The 21,040-nt window shown below is 46.3% G+C and overlaps 1 protein-coding gene across 4 annotated transcripts in view; it reads left to right on the forward strand.

Moving 5' to 3' along the window:
- The window catches only part of cdv3 (carnitine deficiency-associated gene expressed in ventricle 3), a 38,948-nt gene that overhangs the window by 7,777 nt on the left and 10,131 nt on the right, over positions 1-21,040 (forward strand). For 3 of the 4 annotated variants that reach the window (XM_055653604.1, XM_055653597.1, XM_055653582.1), the window contains exons 2-4: positions 5,618-5,694; positions 7,335-7,465; positions 11,277-11,436. In XM_055653604.1, coding sequence (XP_055509579.1) covers positions 5,618-5,694; positions 7,335-7,465; positions 11,277-11,436 — 368 coding nt within the window. The remainder of the gene's footprint in view (positions 1-5,617; positions 5,695-7,334; positions 7,466-11,276; positions 11,437-21,040) is intronic. The other variant, XM_055653590.1, reaches the window with a different exon arrangement.

Raw genomic sequence — 21,040 nt, forward strand, 5'->3', positions numbered from 1 at the left:
CTGTCTGGCCTGCTCAGTTACTCCAGCATTGTTTTTTTTAATTGTAAACTGGCATCTGTAGTTTCTTGTCTATCCCTAGCCAGGCTTTGACCTGGCTCCACCTCTTTTTTTTTTCAGCTTTCCCCTCACTTGCACTCTGAAGAGACCCGATAGGAAACATCCTCAGTCTGTTCCCTCCACAGGTGCTGCCTGACCTGCTGAGTTGCTCCGGCACTTTGTTTTGCTCAAGAAGACCATGACATTTTCATGGTGTGGAATCATCTTGTCTGCTAGCTACAATTTCAATGGGGCTGCACAGTGGAGCAGCAGTATGGTTGCTGCCTCACAGTGCCAGAGACCCGGGTTCGCTCCTGACTACGGGTGCTGTCTGTGCGGAGTTTGTACATTCTCTCCGTGACCACATGCGTTTTCTCTGGGTGCTCCAGTTTCCTCCCACGCTCCAAAGTCGTTCAGGTTTGTAGGTTAATTGGCTTCAGTAAGTTATAAATTGTCCCTAGTGTGTGCATGGGGATCGCTGGTCGGTGCGGACTCAGTGGGCCGAAGGGCCTGTTTCCACGCTGTATCCATAAAAGGTTTTTAAAAAAGAGTTGCCCATGTAAATGGCTAACCCTATCCCTTTGGCCAAACAATGGGCCGACTTGCTTTCTCTTTTTCGTTGTACATGGCCCATGTTACAATGACAATAAAGAAACTGACATGATTTCTATTTTTCCTTAGTCATCATTTATCAGTGAATTAGCTGTGAATGAGTCGCAGGATGCGGGAGATCATGACATCCGTTGTGCCTGTTTTGCCGGTTTGAAAGAGGGACAAACTGTTGGAGGAACTGAGCGAGTCATGCAGCATCTCTGAACACACGGGTGGTTGTATCTGGTCGAGTCCATCAATCAGGACTAAGTGGAGAGGGATTGGTGGGCAAATGTTCCCGATGTTGGGGAAGTCCAGGACAAGGGGTCACAGTTTAAGGGTAAAGGGGAAATCCTTTAGGACTGAGATGAGAACAACATTTTTCACACAGAGAGTAGTAAATCTCTGGAACTCTCTGCCACAGAAGGTAGTTGAGGCCAGTTAATTGGCTATATTTAAGAGGGAGTTAGATGTGGCCCTTGTGGCTAAGGGTATCAGGGGGTATGGAGAGAAGGCAGGTACAGGATACTGAGTTGGATGATCAGCCATGATCATATTGAATGGCGGTGCAGGCTCGAAGGGCCGAATGGCCTACTCCTGCACCCATTTTCTATGTTTATGTAAATAGGGGCCCAGGCAGCCGTGGAGGCCAAGTCAATGGGTATTTTTAGGTGGAGATTGACAGATTCTTGATTTTTACGGATGTCAGGGGTTATGGGCAGAAGGCAGGAGAATGGGGTTGAGAAGGAAAGACAGACCAGCCACGATTGAATAGCGGAGTAGACTTGATGGGCCGAGTGGCCTAATTTTGCTCCTATCACTTATGGCAGTGCAGTGCCGCACTGCGTTTGTGCATTTAGCCTTTGTGGATAGCGTTAACCTTTGGTATTTATGCATACATTTCTTAGCTGAGTACTTTTTTTCCCTGATCTGACAAATCAGGATGGCGATTCTTCCACTTCTCTACTCCAGAGAGCTGTAATGGTTTAGTCATTGAATTCATTCAAAGCCTGGATCAATTGTTTGCTTCATCAGTGTAACTGAGGGATTGGGGGAAAATGCAGGGGAAATGGGGATCAGGTCACAAACTTGACAACTGGCGCGGCGTGCAAGGGCCACCTACTGCTCTTGTATTCTCATGAATTGGAATTATAAATACATCAGGCTAATTGATGCCACAATCTATAAAATGTGCTGTGTTGTTGAGGGTAGGCATTCCTTTCTGCAGCTGCAAGTCACCTGATCCAAAGACTAAATGTGTAGGCAGGAACTACAGATGCTGGTTTACACTGTAGATAGACACAAAATGCTGGAGCAACTCGGCGGGAGAGGCAGCATCTCTGGAGAGAAGGAATGGGTGATGTTTTGGGTCAGGACCCTTCTGTAGATAAGATTATGTTATTGTCATGTCTACCATGGTACAGTGAAAGGCTTTTGTTGCGTGCTAACCAGTCAGCAGAAAGACATTATGTGATTGCATTCGAGTCATCCACAGTGTACAGATACACGATAAAGGGAGTCATGCTTAGTGCAAGGCAAAGACCAATTAAAGATAGTCCGAAGGTCTCCTGTGAAGTTGATAGTAGCTCAGGATCATTCTCTAGTTATTGACACAGGCACAGTTCCATATTAATCCATGTTTCACAAAATAACGTTTTCAGAATGTAGCTGTTAAATAGATTTGATAAAGGCATTGGATATTTCTGGATAGGCACCTGGATATGCCGGAGATGGAGGGATATGGGTTTTGTGCAGTCAGAGGAGATTATTCCAGCTTGGCGTCATGTTTGGCACGGACATTGTGGGCTGCAGAGGCTGTTCCTATGATGTACTGTTCTATGCTATAACAGAAGGGCGGTACAGTGGTAAAGTTGCAGCGCCAGAGACTCGGGTTTGATCCTGACGGCGGTTGCTGTCTGTACGGAGTTTGCGCGCTCTCACTGTGACAACGTGGGGTTTCTCCGGGTGCTCCGGTTTCCTCCCACAGTCCAAAGATGTGAAGATTTGTAGGTTAGTTGGCATCTGTAAATTGTCCCCAGAGTGTAGGAATGAACTAGTGTATCGGCCGGAAACGTTGCCTATCTCCTTCGCTCCATAGATGCTACTGCACCCGCTGAGTTTCTCCAGCATTTTTGTGTATCTTCAGTGTATGGGTAGATTGTTGGTCGGCACGGACTGTTTCCATTCTGTATCTCTAAACTGGGAAAGCAGTGAATGTGGTGCACGTGGATTTTTGGTGATGCTGTACGTCAATAAATTTCAACATGAGGGCTGTTCCCACGTTGTAACATGACTCTGCCTGTGAACAGTTTACGGCCCAAGTAGTTTGCAGAACATGCCTGCAGCAGCCAGTAAATCCATCCCTCCAATCTCCCAAACGCTTCCTCGTATGCACCCTCTTTACACAAGTCGGGTGTTTGTCCTAAGGAATAGGAGTAGAATTAGGCCATTCGGCACTTCAAGTCTACTCTGCCATTCAATCATGGCTGATCGATCTTTCCCTCTCAACCCCATTCTCCTGCCTTCTCCCCATAAGCTCTGATACTCGTACTAATCAAGAATCTATCTCTGCCTTAAAAATATCCCCTAACTGGGCTTCCACAGTCCACTGTGACGAAGATGTCCACAGATTCGCCACCCTCTGACTAGATAATTTCTCCTCATCTCCTTCCTAAAAGAACGCTTGCTAGGGGAGGCCTTGAAGTGTGCAAAATTAAAGCATATAATTTGTTGGCATGGCTTGAAAATTACTTGATAGACACAAAATAGTTGGAGAAATTTGATCTTTTTTTGGTTGGGGACAACTAGAGGTGTCAATGGTTGTGTCTCAGCTACTAGGTTAGAGATACAGCACGGAAACAGGCCTTAGGGCCTACCAAGTCTGCACCGACCAGTGATCTCCGCACCCTAACCCTACACACACTAGGCACAATTTTTACATTTGCACCAAGCCAATAAACCTCCAAACCTGTACGTTTTTGGAGTGTGGGGGGATACCGAAGATCTCGGGGAGAACGTACAAACTCCGTACATACAAGCACCCATAGTCGGGTTCAATCCTGGGTCTCTGGCGCTGTAAGGCAGCAACTCTGCCACTGTGCCGTCCTGTGACAGTTCAGAATTTGCCAACAATACTAAACTGGGCAGTGTTATGGAAGGAGGCCACGAAGCCTTAATTGAGCGCGTGAACAGAAACCTGGCAGGTTCAGTATGATTTGGATATTATTTACCCGATCAAAGTGCATTACTTCACGTTGCTCTACACGAAAGATTCAGTGCATAAAATCATGAGAGGGATATATCGGGTAGATGCACAGTGTCTCTTGCCCAGAGTATGGGAATCAAGGACATAGGATGAAGGGGAAAAGTTTTAATAGGAATCTGATGGGTGACTCTTTCACACTGGGTGTGTGGAACAAGCTGCCAGAGGAAGTAGTTGAGGCTGGGACTATCCCAATGTTTAAGAAAAGATAGGTACACGGATAGGACAGGTTTGGAGGGATATGGATTAGTGTAGCTGGGACATTTGGTCTGTGTAGGGTAAGTTGGACCAAAGGGTCTGTTTCCATGCTGTATCGCTCTCTGACTTCTACGCAAACATGCGCCCTTCTGAAAGTTCTATTTATCCCTGTTGCTGTTATCTGTATTGTTTAGTCTGATGATTATTCCATTAAAACGTCCAAATCTCATAGAGCCAGGATTGTCTTCAATGTACACCTGGGCTGAGGCTCTATAAGGCGCTGGTCAGACCACATTTGGAGTATTGTGAGCAGTATTGGGCCCCATATCTGAGGAAGGATGTGTTGGAATGTTCGTAAGTGATTGGAACAGAATTAGGCCATTCGGCCCATCGCGAATACTCTGCCATGCAGTCATGACCGGTTATTTTTCCCTCTCAACCCCATTCTCCTGCCTTCTCCCCGACCCCCGACCCCTGTACCAATCTCTGCCATACAAATATCCATTGACTTGATCTCCACAGCTTTCTGTGGCAATGAATTCCACAGATTTTAGAGAGAGTCCAGAGGAGGCTTATGAGAATGATCCCAGGAATTATTGGATTAACATGTGAGCGTTTTACGGCACTGGGCCTGTACTCGCTGGTGAAAAGCTTTTGTTGCGTGCTAACTAGTCAGCAGAAAGACAATGCATGATTACAGATGTACAGATACATGATAGGGGAATAATGTTTAGCACAAGGAAAAGCCAGCATAGTCTGAGGGTCACCAAAGAGGTAGATAGTAGTTCAGCACTGCTCTCTGGTTGTGCTTGGATTATTCACTTCCCTGATAACAGCAGGGAAGAAACTGGGAAGAACAGCATGTTATTTCACTTGGGTAGCTTATAACCCAGTGGTATTGAATTGTCTAATTTTAAGTAATTCCATCATACATTTCCTTGCCCCCTTCCCAAGTCGTTTTACTAGTTCCACTTTGTTGCTCTCGAGATCACTCCTTCCCAAGCTAACAATGGACCTATTAGACACCGCCCTACATTTGTGGCTGACCCTAATCAGTACTGTTCTTTTCTCGCCTCACCCCTACTTTCAGTCTGAAAAAGAGTCCTGACCCGAGGCATCACCCCTACTTTTTCTGCACAGATGCTTCCTGACCCGCTGAGTTACTCCAACACTCTGAAACGTCACCTATCCATGTTCTCCAGAGATGCTGCCTGACCCGCTGAGTTAAGGCCTGTCCCACTTGGCCGTAATTTACACGACATCTGCATGACATGCAAATGACTGCCAAGTGGGACAGGCCCTTTACTCCAGCACTCTGTGAAACGTCACCTATCCATGTTCTCCAGCGATGCTGCCTGGCCCGCTGAGTTACTCCAGCACTCTGTGAAACATCACTTGTCCATGTTCTCCACAGATGCTGCCTGACCAGCTGAGTTACTCCAGTACATTGTCTATCTCAGTTTTTACTGACTGATTCGCTATAAAAATAATGTATTCCAGTGCGTGAACTAATCTTTAGATCTATTACAGGAGGATGAAGAATGGAAGGAGTTTGAACAAAAGGAAGTTGATTACAGTGGTTTAAGGCTCCACGCCTTACAAATCAGGTGAGCAAAAATCATTAACGACTCGGCCTTTGGTTAAAAGGAGACTATGTGTGACCATAACTACAAAATTCTGCTCCTACAACTTATGAGCAAATCGGGGCAGACACTAGATGACCTCCATAATGGTCCATTGGACGGGTAGAGTCCATAATGGTCCATTGTTGGCTGGGGCAGATGTGCATTAAATGTTCTATTGCAATCTGGTTGTTTCATGTCACTATTATTGACAACTTTTCAGTTTCATGTTTATTAGTTATTTAATTTAGCTACTTGTTAAATTCTTTATCTGCCATGGTGCATTTGAACATCACTGGTCCAGTTTCTGAACTCCTTCAGTCCTTTGCCCTGATCTTGCTGCTACACTAACTCCTGTTTATTCCTGTATAGCAGATGCTGATTTACACCGAAAATAGACATAAAAAAGCCATATTAACTTAGCATCTCTGGAGAAGAAGGGTTGCAACCCGAAATGCCACCTGTTCTTTTTCTCCAGAAACGCTGTCTGACGTGCCGAGTTACTCCAGCTTTTTGTGTCTATCTCTTATTTATTCCCATTCAGTGGTCAAGCCGTCAGTTACTTCCAGACTGATTCCTGGGATGTCAGGACTGTCTTATGAAGAAAGACTGGATAGACTTGGTTTATACTCTCTAGAATTTAGGAGATTGAGGGGGGATCTTATAGAAACTTACAAAATTCTTAAGGGGTTGGACAGGCTAGATGCAGGAAGATTGTTCCCGATGTTGGGGAAGTCCAGGACAAGGGGTCACAGCTTAAGGATAAGGGGGAATCCTTTAAAACCGAGATGAGAAGAACTTTTTTCACACAGAGAGTGGTGAATCTCTGGAACTCTCTGCCACAGAGGGTAGTTGAGGCCAGTTCATTGGCTATATTTAAGAGGGAGTTAGATGTGGCCCTTGTGGCTAAGGGGATCAGGGGGTATGGAGAGAAGGCAGGTACGGGATACTGAGTTGGATGATCAGCCATGATTATATTGAATGGCGGTGCAGGCTCGAAGGGCCGAATGGCCTACTCCTGCACCTAATTTCTATGTTTCTATGTTTCTATCTGGGATAAAACCAGCAACCACAAACTGTGATTTTAGACTTTACAGATGCAGGGCGGAAACTGGCCGCTCCAACCAGTGATCACAGACTCTGATCTCCATGCTGTATCTCTACAGTCTAAAGACCAAGATGCCCCATTAAACTTGTCTGATATTGTCTTGCGTTTGACCCATATCCCTTATTTGTCTGCGTTTGGCCCATATCCCTTATCTAAGCTGGTTCCATTTGCTTGTTTGGCCCATAGGAACCCTTTCCAATGAATATACCTGTCCAATGGTCTTTTAGATGTTGTTATAATACCTGCCTCAACTATGTAATCTGGCAGCTTGTTCTATACACCCACCACCCTCTGAATGGGGAAACAAAGTTGTCCCTCGGGTTCCTATTAAATCTTACCTCTCAACTTAAACCAACGTCTTCTTGTTCTTGATTCCCCAATCTTGGGTAAAAGACTGTATTTACCCTCTCTGTTCCCCTCACACCTTGTATTATTTAAGTGCACGTCAATTCATATCTCATGTGAACTGCTTGGATTCTCTGAACCTGAGCTTCATGTTGGCTATTACTAACTGTAGTGATGAAAGGGAGGAAGAAGATGAAAAGAAAGAAGATCAAGATGACGATGGAGAGAATGTCTCGTACAGAGAAGGAGATCGGACCGTTGGACCGTGGAACAAGATAACAGTGCAGGCACCCGTCGCTGTGGGTAAGCAAAGACGTGGAGAAATGACACTTACTCCTGTGTTTAACAAAGAACTGCAGATGCTGGAAAAATCGAAGGTAGACAGAAAATGCTGGAGAAACTCAGCGGGTGAGGCAGCATCTATGGAGAGTAGGAATTGGCGACGTTTCGGGTCGAGACCCTTCTTCAGACTGATGTCGGAAGGGGAGGGGGGGGAGGGAAAAAGAAAGGAAGTAGGTGGGGGCAGTAGGACGTGGGAGAGCGGGGGAGGGGAAGGAGGGAGAAAGCAAGGGCTATCTAAAATTAGAGGTCAATGTTCATACCTCTGGGGTGTAAGCTGCCCAAACGAAATACCAGGTGCTGTCCCTCCAACTTGCGCTGGGCCTCACTGGCAATGGAGGAGGCCCAGGACAGAGTGGGAATGGGAGGGGGTTGAAGTGCTGAGCAACCGGGAGATCAGGTTGGCTAAGACGGACTGAGCGGAGGTGTTCAGCTATGCAATCGCCGAGCCTGCGCTTGGTCTCGCCGATGTAGAGAAGTTGACACCAGGATCAGCGGATGCAGTAGTTGAGGTTGGAGGAGGTGCAAGTGAACCTCTGCCTCACCTGGGAAGACTGATTGGGTCCTTGGATGGAGTCGAGGGGAGAGGTAAAGGGACGAGTGTTGCATTTCCTGCGTTTGCAGGGGAAAGTACCCGGGGAGGGGGTGGTTTGGGTGGGAAGGGACGAGTTGACCAGGACGTTACGGAGGGAACGGTCTCTGCGGAAAGCAGAAAGGGGAGGAGATGGGAAGATGTGGCCAGTGGTGGGGTGGCAAAAATGTCGGAGGATTATATGCTGCACCTCTTACTCCTGTGTTCCCGCATTGCTTGCTTGCCAATTGTTCAGAATCACCAGCCTGTGTACTGTGGCATTATTATGGCATAGGGTGCCATATAATTATAACCTGTACTCTATACCGATTATTGGGAGTAGTTTTAGACCCCGCATCCGAGGAGGGATATGCTGGGTCCGGAGAAAGTTGCGGAACTGATATGCTGGCATGGAGAGAGTCCGGAGGAAGTTTACGATAATGAACGCAGGTTGATTGGGATATCCAGGCCTTTCATGATTCGGCAAGTTTCTATGAACCCCCTCCCCCCTTCTAAACTCCAGCGAGTACAGGCACTGGGCCTGTACTCACCGGAGTTTAGAAGAGGGAAGGGGTTCATAGAAACTTACCGAATAGTGGAGAGTCCAGTGGGAGAGTCCAGGACCAGAGGGCACAACCTCAGAATAAAAGGACTTAGCTTTAGAGAGAAGATGAGGATGAATTAAATCTTTCCCCTATCACTTGAAGCCTATATCCTCTGGACTTTTGATCCCCCCCCTCATGGTTATAGATTCTGTGCGTTACACCTCTACGATTACCTCTCAGCCTCCTGCGCTCCAGGTCCTGGTCTTTTATTTGATTTCCATTGCTTTAATAATTCCTTTTACCACGGCATGTAGTTTGGAAATCATCTCCATTCTACGGATGTTGGCCCTGGTAAAAGGCAGCAGCACAATTAGTTCAAATCCACTTCAGTGCAGCTCCCATGCACCTCTCACCAGTTTAGTTTCGAGATACAGCATGGAAACAGGCCCTTCGTCCCACCGAGTCCACGCCGCCCATCAATCACCGGTTCAAGCTAGTTTTTCTTTCTTTCTTTCTCCATGCACACTTCCACTCCCTGCTCAATTGAGGCAATTTACAGAGGGCCAGTCTTTGGGGAAACCGGAAAACCCAGAGGGCCAGTCTTTGGGAACCCACACGGTCACGGAGAGCATCCGAGGTCTGGATTAAAGCGAGGTGTCTGGCACTGTACTAATGCAGCTCTAACAGCTGTGTCACGGTGCCGCCCACAGTTGCATGTAAAGAGCCACAACTGAATTTTCCACTGCTTACAGTTATTTGTGGGGTATAAGGACATCTTTGTATGTGGGAAGCATTGGGTGTTATCTCCTGGGGGGGGAAGTATCAATGTGCTCATTCACAGTGCTTTTTATTTTTACTTTTTCCTCTCCTATTTTTGTTAATCTGTTAAACATTGCCTGAGCAGAAAAGTACAAAGAATGAATTAATAAGTTTATTGGCCAAGTATTCACATACAAGGAATTTGCCTTAGTGCTCCGCCCGCAAGTGACAACATGACATACAGTGACAGTTAGGAACGATACATAAAACATTAAACATTAATAATAAAACATTATTGATTAAACATGTGAATTAAAAAAAATACTAGAGCAAAAGGAGGCTACAGATTTTTGGTTATTGAGTAGAGCTACTACTTGTGGGAAAAAAAAGTTGTTTTTATGTCTGGCTGTGGCAGCTTTGACAGTCCGGAGTCGCCTTCCAGAGGGAAGTGATTGAAAGAGTTTGTGGCCAGGGTGAGAGGGGTCAGAGATGATCTTGCCCGCTCGCTTCCTGGCCCTTGCAGTGCACAGTTCATCAATAGAGGGAAAGTTGCAGCCAACAACCTTCTCAGCTGATCGGACGATTTGATGTAGCCTCCGGATGTCGTGCTTGGCGGCTGAACCAAACCAGACCATGAATAGTTCTCTAGGGCGTACATGCACTCACTGTCTTCTGTATTAAAAAAAAAACCTCCTCCCTCCTCCCCCTTAAACCTTCCCCTCACCTTAGAGATATACCCGCTAGTATTAGATTTTAACATTTCATGAAGTTATCAGGCTTCTGAACGATCCTTAACATAGAAAATAGGTGCAGGAGTAGGCCATTCGGCCCTTCGAGTCTGCACCGTCATTCAATACGATCATGGTTGATCATCCAACTCAGTATCCTGTACCTGCCTTCTCTCCATACCCCTTGATCCCTTTAGCCACAAAGGCCACATCTAACTCCCTCTTAAATTTAGCCAATGAACTGTCCTCAACTACCTTCTGTTGCAGAGAATTCCACAGATTCACCACTCTCTGTGTGAAAAATGTTTTTCTCATCTCGTTCCTAAAAGACTTCCCCCATATCCTTAAACTGTGACCTCTTGTTCTGGACTTCCCTAACATCGGGAACAATCTTCCTGCATCAAGCCTGTCCAACCCCTTAATCCCCCTTAACCCCTTAGCCTGTCCAACCCCTAAGATAGAGCATTGTTTGATTCACTCCGACCCCATTGCGGACATTGGACTTTGTTTCTGGAACTGATGCACTACAATAAACACTAAATGCTAGAGTAACTCAGCGGGACAGGCAGCATCTCTGGAGAGACGGAATGGGTGACGTTTTGGGTGAAGACCAGACTGACAATAGATAAGGAAGTGTGAAGGTGTCAACGGGCCGTGGTCTACTGCTGCTCCAATGTCTTGTGAACTTTCTACAAATAGCTTCCGACAATTGTTTTAAAATAACCATCCAAGATGAATTTTTAATTTAATTGTATATTTAATTAAATTTAATTTGTATATGAGGTGAATAAAATCATGAGAGGAATAGATCGGGCAGATGCCCAGAGTAGGGGAATCGATGTGTAACGTTTTCACACAAGGGGCGGTGGGTGTATGGAAAGACTTGCCAGAGGAGGTAGTTGAGGATGGAGCTATCCCAACGTTTAAGAAATAGTTGGATAGGTGCATGGATAGGACGGGTTTGGAGGGATATGGACCAAAGAAAGGCAGGTGGGACTCGTGTAGGTTGGACATGTTGGGCTGAAGTGCCTGTTGCCACGCTAGATGACTATGACTGCCACTTATGAATTTAAAATCTAATTATTCATCCCATTATTATCTTGTTTTTAAAAAAAAAAAGTGGATATTTAATTAAAAAAAGATGACATTCTGTTCAACATGTCTGATTTCAGTGGAAGAGGTCCCGGAAGTGAAACCGACTGGTGTGTACCGCCCTCCTGGTGCCAGGTTAAACAACGCGAGGAGAACCCAGTCACAGGGACCACCTGAGATCTTCAATGATGTACAGTTTCCATCCCTGCAGGCCTCGGCCAAGCATGTCGAGACTAGAAAGTAAGGCTCTATCTTCTACCTACTGCCAGTGCTTTTACTTGCCTGCGTACCTGAATGCTGCATTTTGTTTAAAGCATTTTTAACTCAACAAAAAAAAAAACAATGTTCTTAAGTGATTTTGTTTTCCATAAGGATCTTCAATTTTAGTTATTTTATTTTACTAGTTTATTGTCACGTGTACTGAGGTAAAGTGTAGGTGTCAGGGGCTATGGGGAGAAGGCAGGAGAATGGGGTTAGGAGGGAGAGATAGATCAGCCTTAATTAAATGGGCTTGATGTGCCGAATGGCCAAATTCTGCTCCTATCACATATGACCTAAGTGTTTTAGTTTAGAGATACAGCGAGGAAATAGGGCCTTTGGCCCACTGAGTCCGCACTGACCAGCGATCCCCAAACATTAACACTATCCTCCGCACACTGAGGACAATTTACATTTACACCAAACACCAAGTCAATTAACCTACAAACTGGTACATCTTTTAAGCGTGGGAGGAAATTAGATTGTGGAGAAACCCACGCAGGTCACGAGGAGAATGTGCTAACACCGTATAGGCAGCACCTAGTCAGGAGCGAGCCAAGGTCTCTGGCGCTTGTAAGGCAGCCTTCTATCGCTGTGCCTGCGTGCCGCCCCCTTTTGTTTAAAGCATTTTTAACTCTTGACAAAAGAAATTGTTTATGAGTAATTTTTGTTTCATAAAGGATGTTCATTTTCAGTTCTTTTACTAGTTTTGGTTAATTGTCATGTGCACCAAGGTACAGTGAAAAGCTTTTGTTGCGTGCTAACCAGTCAGTGGAAAGGCAATACATGGTTACGTGAATGACATTTGGTGCAAGATAATGCCAGTAAAGTCCAATCAAAGATCGTCGAGGGTCTCCATTGAGGTAGATAGTAGTTCAGGACCACTCTCTGCTAAAAACATGGGGACGGTAATTAATGGCGCAATGGCACTTCATTAGTCACAATTGCAACTACAAAGTGAAATTTTAAAAAATGTAATGCAGGAATTAGACAACCTGCAAGTCACAATTTGGGGGTTGTTCAATTAATTCTATTTTTAGTTGATTTTGAGCTCTTTTTTTAAAACCGATTTATAGACCGATAGTCTGCCATTTGCTCAACAACGCTGTACATGTATCTTGCGGGTTATACCATCCACTCTTGTCCACTATGAGAGTGTTGTCGTGTTTCTTGGGTTATTTCCATCAATATAAACACATACTATTTGTCTAGTCTTCATTTCAGAGAGGTTCTGGGCAGGCATCTCATGTTCAACTTATCGCAGCAGAATTAGGCCATTCGGCCCATCAAGTCTACTCCGCCAGTCAACCATGACTGATCTACCTCTCCCTCCAAACCTTCTGCCTGCTCCCCATGACCCCTGACATCCGTGCTAATCAATCTCCGCCTTAAAAATGCCCAGTGACTTGGCCTCCGCAGCTGTCTGCAGCAATGAATTCCACCGATTCACCTCCGTTCTGGCTAAAGCATTTCCTGCTCATCTCCTTTCTAAATGTCCGTCCTTTTATTCTGAGGCTGTGGCCTCTAGTCCTGGACTCTCCCACATGTCCATTCTATCCAGGTCTTTCACTACTTTAAGGTCTTCCATTACACTAGATGCAGCATGGACCAAGCAAAAATTCAGTTAGAAATCAGTCAGGGCAGCAAGGAATGGAATGCTTGTGGATAATTGATGGAGTATCTCGGTACAGAGACAGGAAACGGGGCCCTTCAGCACTGACTTGCCATTCCTGTGTGCATTAATGGGCTTACTTAACTTGCCCCTAGTGTGTAGGATGCAAACCTGGGATATTGTAGACCTAGTGTGCAGGTGATTGTTGGTCGGCATGGACTCGGTGGGCCGAAGAGCCTGCTAGCACGCTGCAACTATTAACTAAACTGCATAAGATTCTGCACCATCCAGACCCAAATTACTTGAGACGAGAATATTGTCCATTTTTAAGAGGTAGAGAATAATACTTCTTATGAAGCCACACAATAAAAGGATGTTCCTTTAAAAAGGTGAGGAGGAATTTCTTTAGTCAGAGGGTGGTGCATCTGAGATTCATTGCCACAGACGGCTGTGGAGGCCAAGTCGGTGGACATTTTTAAGACGGAGATTGACAAATTCTTGATTAGTACGGGTGTCAGGGGTTATGGGGAGATGGGTTAGGAGGGAGAGATAGATCGGCCATGATTGAATGGCGGAGTAGACTTGATGGGTAGAATGGGCTAATTCTGCCCCTAGAATTTATGGACAATGTCTTCAGAATTTAATCTTGTTTTCGTAAGAGTCAAAATGTACAGACTTTATACAGAGCAGTAATTGTGTTCAGTAAGTTATAATTTTCATCGTTTAAACTGAGTGTTAAAACATATGTTCTGTGCTTTAGTTGCATTTTAATAGCTTTAAGAGTTGGCAAAGTTTAAAGGAGATGTGCGGGGCAAGTTTTATATTTGCATAGAGGGTGGTGGGTGCCGGGAACTTGCTGCCCGGGGTGGTGGTGGAGGAGGCAGAGAGCTAAATGCATTTAAAGGATTTATCGATAAACACCCGACAGAGTCATTGTCACACAGCAAGGAAACAAGCCCTTTGGCCCAACTTGCCCACACTGACCAACCTGTCCCACCTACCCGCATTTGGCCCATGTCCCTCTAAACCCGTCCTATCCATGCACCTGTCTAAATGTTTCTTGAACGGTGCAATATCACCTGCCTCAACATTGGGGATGATCAGCCATGATCACATTGAATGGCGGTACTGGCTCGAAGGGCCGAATGTCCTACTCCTGCACCATGCATCTATGAAATAAATCATTTAAAGATGCTAGGAGAGAGAGAGATGAGGGATCCAAATGAGAGGGAAAGACCGATCAGACACAATTGAATGTTGGAGTAGACTAGATGGGCCGAATGGCCTGATCCTGCTCTGTGTCGGGTGGCATGGTGGCTCAGCAGTAGAGTTGCTGCCTCACAGTGCCTGAGACCAGATCAATCCTGACTACGGATGCTGCCTGTATAAAGTTTGTGCATTCTCCCCGCCATCTCCTGTGTGGGATTGATTTCTCCCGGGGCTGCAGCTTATGAACTAAACGTCTGAAGCTGACGGACTAGATTTTGTGCCGCTCCTTGGTTTCTGCATCGATGTATGGAGAGATTTTGGGGCGCAAGTTCGTAGATCCCTAAAAGTGGGTACTCTGCGACAGTGGTGCAGCGGGTAGAGCTGCAGACCCACAGTGCCAGATACCCGGGTTCCATCCTGACCTCGGGGTGCTGCCTGGGCAGAGTTTGTGCCTTCTCTCTGTGACCGTGTGGGGTTTCCTCTCGAGTTTTCTCCCACATTCCAAAGACGTGGGGTTAATTGGCTTCTGTAAATTGTCCCTCGTGTGTAGGATGGATGCCAGGCGGGGATAACTTAGAACTCGTGTACGGGTGATCCATGGTCGGCGTGGCCTTGGTGGGGTGAAGGGCTGTTAGTCAAGCTGTTAGCTCCAAAACAAAAACTAATCAAGTAGGTAACATGGTCAAGAAGGGAGACACAAAATGCTGGAATAACTCTGGAGAGAAGGAATGGGTGATGCTTCGGGTCGAGGTCCTTCTTCAGACTGATAGTCAGGGGAGGGGGAGACAGAGATATGGAAGGATAAGGTGTGAAAACCAGACATCAACGGGGCAGAGATCAAGGGAAATGTAGAATACGCCATTGTTATCCAGTGTAAGGGAACTGAGATACAATCTAATCAGGAGGATAGTTAGACATCGGGGGACTAAGATGGAGGAGGGGAGGAGAGAGGGGGAAAGCAAGGGCCACAAAGTCAGAGAAATCAATATGCATACTGCTGGGCTGTAAGCTGCCCAAGCAAAATATATGGTGCTGTTCCTCCAATATGCATTGGGCCTCCTCCGTTGTCAGAGTGACAATGGAGGAGGCCCAGGACAGAAAGGTCAGTGTGGGAATGGGAGGGGGAGTTAGTGTTTAGCGACCGGTTTAGCAAAGGAGGCATACGGTACGCTTGCCTTCATTGCTTGGGGCATTGACTATAAGAGTCAGCAAGACTTTGTTTGAAGAAGGGTCCTGACCCGGAAACTTCGCCTGTCCTTTTTCTCCAGAAATTCTGCCTGGCCCGTTGAGTTACTCCCAGCACTTTGTGTCTATCTTCGGTACAAACCAGCGCCTGCAGTTCCTATCTACACGCTCTCTTAATACTTTGTGGTCATGCTGCATTTGCAGTATTGTGTGCCGTTCTGGTCGCCCCGTTACAGGAAGTGTATGGGTGTTTTGGAGAGGGTGCAGAGGAGGTTTTTCAGGATACTGCTGGAATTGTGGGATAATAGTTACAAGGAGAGTTTGGATAAATGGTGATTGCTTTCGCAGTAGTGTCAGCTGCTGAGGGGGAGACCTGATTGTGCATTAAATTGAGAGGCATCAATAGGTCAGAACGTGGAAAAAAATGTCAAATAGGGCATAACTTTAAGGTGAGAGTGGCAAATTTTAAGGAAGATCGTGCAGGAGAGGATTTGTTTAACACAGGATGGTGCGTGTGCCTGGAATATACTGCCAGGAGTGGTGGTGGGGACTGATAGAACAATAGACAATAGGTGCAGGAGTAGGCCATTCGGCCCTTCGAGCTTGCACCGCCATTCACTTTGATCATGGCTGATCATCCCCAATCAGTACCCCGTTCCTGCCCTCTTCCTATATCCCCTGACTCTATTTTTAAGAGCCCTATCTAGTTCCCCCTTGAAAGCATCCAGAGAACCTCCACCGCCCTCTGAGGCAGAGAATTCCACAGAGTGTAGGAAGGAACTGCAGATGCTGGTTTAAACCGAAGATAGACACAAAAAGCTGGAGTAACTCAGCGGGACAGGCAGCATCTCTGGAGAGAAGGAATGGGTGACTTTTCGGGTCAAGGCCCTTCAGACGTCTGAAGAAGGGTCTTGATCCGACACGTCACCCATTCCTTCTCTCCAGAGATGCTGCCTGTCCCAGTAGCATTTCATAGGCTTGGATAGCACATGGATGTGGTGGAATATGGATCACGTGCTTGCAGACATGATTAGTTTGTCTAAGAGTTATGTTTGCATAGACATTGTGGGCCGAAGGACCTCTTTCTGCGCTGTACGTTTCTGTGTTCTATGTTGGTGTCTCCCTACATCATGAATAACATTTCTTCCAAGTGGCAAATTCGTGGGGTGGGTAACCTGTATCCTGATGGCTTGCAGTGCTCCGCCTCTGAACTGCATTCTCCGATGTAAACACCCACTCTGTTTGGTTTGGTTTTCTGTGTGTCGGTGGCATTTCAATCTGTAAATGGACTCGTGCCAAGTCTCACTTGACCTTCGCCGCTCTTATCTTTTCAGCACTCTCCAGTTTTAGTCAAGTCATACAGCAGAGAAACGGCCCACCCTGCCCAAGATGCCCCACCTACACTCTCTCCACCCTCCCTCACGTTTGGCCCGTATCCCTCTAAACCTTTCATATCCATGTACATAGACAATAGGCGCAGGAATAGGCCATTCGGCCCTTCGAGCCAGCACCACCATTCAATGTGAGCATGGCTGATTATCCCCAATCAGTACCCCGTTCCTGCCTTCTCCCCATATCCCCTGACTCCTCTATTTTTAAGAGCCCAATCTAGCTCTCTCTTGAAAGCATCCAGAGAACCCACCTCCACTGCCTTCTGAGGCAGACTTGTCCAACTGCTCTTAAATTCCTGACTTAGTTCCTGCCTCAACTACCCTATCCCCCCCCTCTAGTAGCATGAGTATTCACCACCCTCTGTCTGGAATAAGTTGCCCCTCAGATTCTCATTCAATCTTTCCTCGCACCTTATTCCCTTTATCCTGTCTCTGTACACTGTGCTCACCTTGATTGTAATCATGTGTTTAAGAAGGAACTGCAGATGCTGGAAATCGAAGGTAGACAAAAATGCTGGAGAAACTCAGCGGGTGAGGCAGCATCGTGTGAGGCAGACCCTTCTGGGTCTCGACCCGAAACGTCGCCTATTTCCTTCGCTCCGTAGATGCTGCCACACCCGCTGATTTTCTCCAGCATTTTTGTCTACATTTGATTGTATTCATGTTTAGTCTTTTCGCTAATTGGATAGCACACAACAACAAAACATCTCTGTATCTCTGTACACGTGACAATAAACTAAATTAAAACCTTATGTCCTCAGGTTCTTGATTCCACTGCTCTGGGTAAAAGAGTCCGTTCATCCACCCAATCTATTCCCCTCGTGATCTTTTATACACCTCTGCAAGAACACCCCCATCCTCCTGCGCTCCATGGAATAGTCCTAAACTGCCCAAACTCTGCCTACAGCTCAGGCCCTCAAGCCCTGACAACATCCTTCATATAGCAAGGCGACCAAAACCAAACCCAATACTCCATAAGTGCGGCCTTACCCAACATCTTGTACAATTGTAACATGACATTTCTTGATTGGTACGGGTGTCAGATGTTATTGGGAGAAGGCAGGAAAATGGGGTTGGGAGGGAGTGATAGATAGATCAGCCAAGATTGAAGAGTGGAGTTGCCTTGATGGGCCGAATGGCCTGATTCTACTCCTGTTTCTTATGACCTTATGATCCCAACTTCCGTACTCAATGCCCTGACTGACTGACGATGGCCAAGATACCGGACGGCAGCCTCCCTGACCACCCTATCTACTTACAACGTCTCCGGCAAGCAACTATGTACATGCACTCAATCCCTCTGCTCTACAACACTCCCCTAGACCCGTGTATAGGAAAGAACTGCAGATGCTGGTTTAAAGAGAAGATAGACACAAAGTACTGGAGTAACTCAGCGGGACAGGCAGCGTCTCTGGAGAGAAGGAATGGGTGACGTTTTGGGTCGAGACTCTTTTTCAGGCTGATTTTTGCCCTCGACCCTGGCCTGGTTTGACTTTCCAAAATGACGCACCTCGCACCTATCTATTAAACTCCATTAACCATTCCTCAGCCCACTTGCCCACTGATTGATATCCTGCTGTAATTTCTGACGACCATCTACTGAAAATATGCATGCAGGTACGGCAGGCAGTGAAGAAAGCGGATGGCCTTCATAACGAGAGGAGTCGAGTATAGGAGCAAAGAGATCCTTCCGCAGTTGTACGGGGCCCTAGTGAGACCACACCTGGAGTATTGTGTGCAGTTTTGGTCCCCTAATTTGAGGAAGGACATTCTTGCTATTGAGGGAGTGCAGCGTAGGTTCACCAGGTTAATTGTGGGAATGTCAGGATGGCGAGACTGTCATATGTTAGAAGAATGGAGTGACTGGACTTTAGAAGGATGAGACGGGGTCTTATAGAAACATGTAAAATTATTAAGGGATTGGACACGCTGGATGCAGGAAACATGTTCCCAGTGTTGGGGGAGTCCAGAACCAGGGGCCACATTTTATGAAAAAGAGGTAGGCCATTTAGAATGGAGATGAGGAAAACCTATTTCACACAGTTGTGAATTTGGAAAATGAACCAATATGAACCAGCCACATTTGGCCTCTGATCCTAAACAAATATTGTCAGCGTAACATAAACATTTCACTTGATAAACCTAAAAATGTATAATTCATATATACAGCACAACACAATATACCTGTAGTGCTGTCAGAATTAGAAGAGATGTGTTCCACAATTTTTCATCTTTTAGGTCGCACACGTGACTAAGAATGGGCCATTTGTGGAGTTCTCTGCCTCAGAAGGCAGTGGAGGCCAATACACTGGATGCTTTCAAAAGAGAGTTAGATGGAGCTCTTAGGGCTAACGGAATCAAGGGATATGGGGAGAAGGCAGGAACCGGGTACTGATTGGGGATGATCAGCCATGATCACATTGAATGGCGCGGTGCTGGCTCGAAGGGCCGAAAGACCTACTCCTGCACCTATTGTCTATGTAGTTATGTCTACGTATGTATCAGTGAAAAGCTTTTAACAAGTTAGCGGGAAGACAATGCATGATTACAATTGAGCCTTTTTCAGTGTATAGATACATGATAAGGGAATAACGTTTAGTGCACAGATGCTGCCTGTCCCGCTGAGTTACTCCAGCAATCTCCAGATCCACCAATGTGGTCAACTCAACTTCCCTGCCCTACGTTCCAGTGGAATCGGAGGTCATTTAAAAAAAAAAAGACAGCAGGTCGGTCAGCATCTGTGGTGAACATGGATAGGTGACGTTTCAGAGTGCTGGAGTAACTCAGTGGGTCAGGCAGCATCTGTGGAGAACATGGATAGGTGACGTTTCACAGAGTGCTGGAGTAACTCAGTGGGTCAGGCAGCATCTGTGGAGAACATGGATAGGTGACGTTTCACAGAGTGCTGGAGTAACTCAGCGGGTCAGGCAGCATCTGTGGAGAACATGGATAGGTGACGTTTCACAGAGTGCTGGAGTAACTCAGCGGGTCAGGCAGCATCTGTGGTGAACATGGATAGGTGACGTTTCACAGAGTGCTGGAGTAACTCAGTGGGTCAGGCAGCATCTGTGGAGAACATGGATAGATGATGTTTCAGGTCGGGGCCCTTCATTAGTTTGTGGGCGGGGTGAGGGGGGGATCTGGAAGAGAGGAGGGGCAGGACATGGCCGAGCAGGTAATGGCGGAACTCTGTCCGGGGGTGGGGTGGTTTGATAGCTGATGGTTGGACAAAAAGCACGGTGGCGCAGCGGTAGAGTTGCTGCCTCGCAGCGCCAGAGACCCGGGTTCCATCCTGACTACGGGTGCTGTCTGTACGGAGTTTGCATGTTCTCCCTGTGACCTGCATGGGATTTCTCCGGGTGCTCCGGTTTCCTCCCACTCTCCAAAGACGTGCGGGTTTGTAGGTTAATTGGCTTTGGTGTAAATTGTAAATTGTCCCTCGTGTGTTGGATAGCGTTAGTGTGGACTCGGGTTAATGGTTGGTGCAGACTCGTTGGGCCGAAGGGCCTGTTTCTGTACTGTATTTCTAAATTTTAATATCCATATGCCAGAATGAGTATTAAAATAAGAATTGTGTTTGAAAGAATATGACCATTCCTTTTCGCATCACAGTCGAGCAGGTCTGATATTCAACTCACTCAAATTTGTGACTCGGCACTGAAACATTAATTTTGATATTTGTCGAGCTTTCATGTTCATAGTTTAGCTAGTTTAGTAATAGACTGTAATAACTGAGTCCGTGTAGTACCGTAACACTATCCTGTACGCACTATGGATAATTTTACATTTATACCGAGCCAACTAACCTGCAAACCTCTACATCTTTGGAGTATGGAGGGAAACCAAAGATCTTGGAGAAAACCCACGCAGGTCACGGGGAGAACGTGCAAACTCCGTACAGGCAGCACCTGTAGTCAGGTTCAAAACCGGGTCTCTGGCGCTGTGAGGCAGCAACACTACCGCTGCTCCACCGAGCCGCCCTTACAATTTCCATTATACAGAAGGTCTATTGAACTGCAAATGCTTCTTTCCTGCCTTAGTATTGAGGGACGGGTCTTGCCTTTTTGTCCAATGCCAAAGTGGAGCACAGTTGTGTCTGCAGGTTGAACGAGAAGTGTTAAGTGCTAAGATGAACTGCCATGGGTCTCTTGTCATTCCTTGAATTCATTCCTCAGCCCCCATTTGTTTT

The sequence above is a fragment of the Leucoraja erinacea genome, chromosome 2 (assembly GCF_028641065.1).
Source record: "Leucoraja erinacea ecotype New England chromosome 2, Leri_hhj_1, whole genome shotgun sequence".
Classification (NCBI taxonomy): domain Eukaryota; kingdom Metazoa; phylum Chordata; class Chondrichthyes; order Rajiformes; family Rajidae; genus Leucoraja; species Leucoraja erinaceus.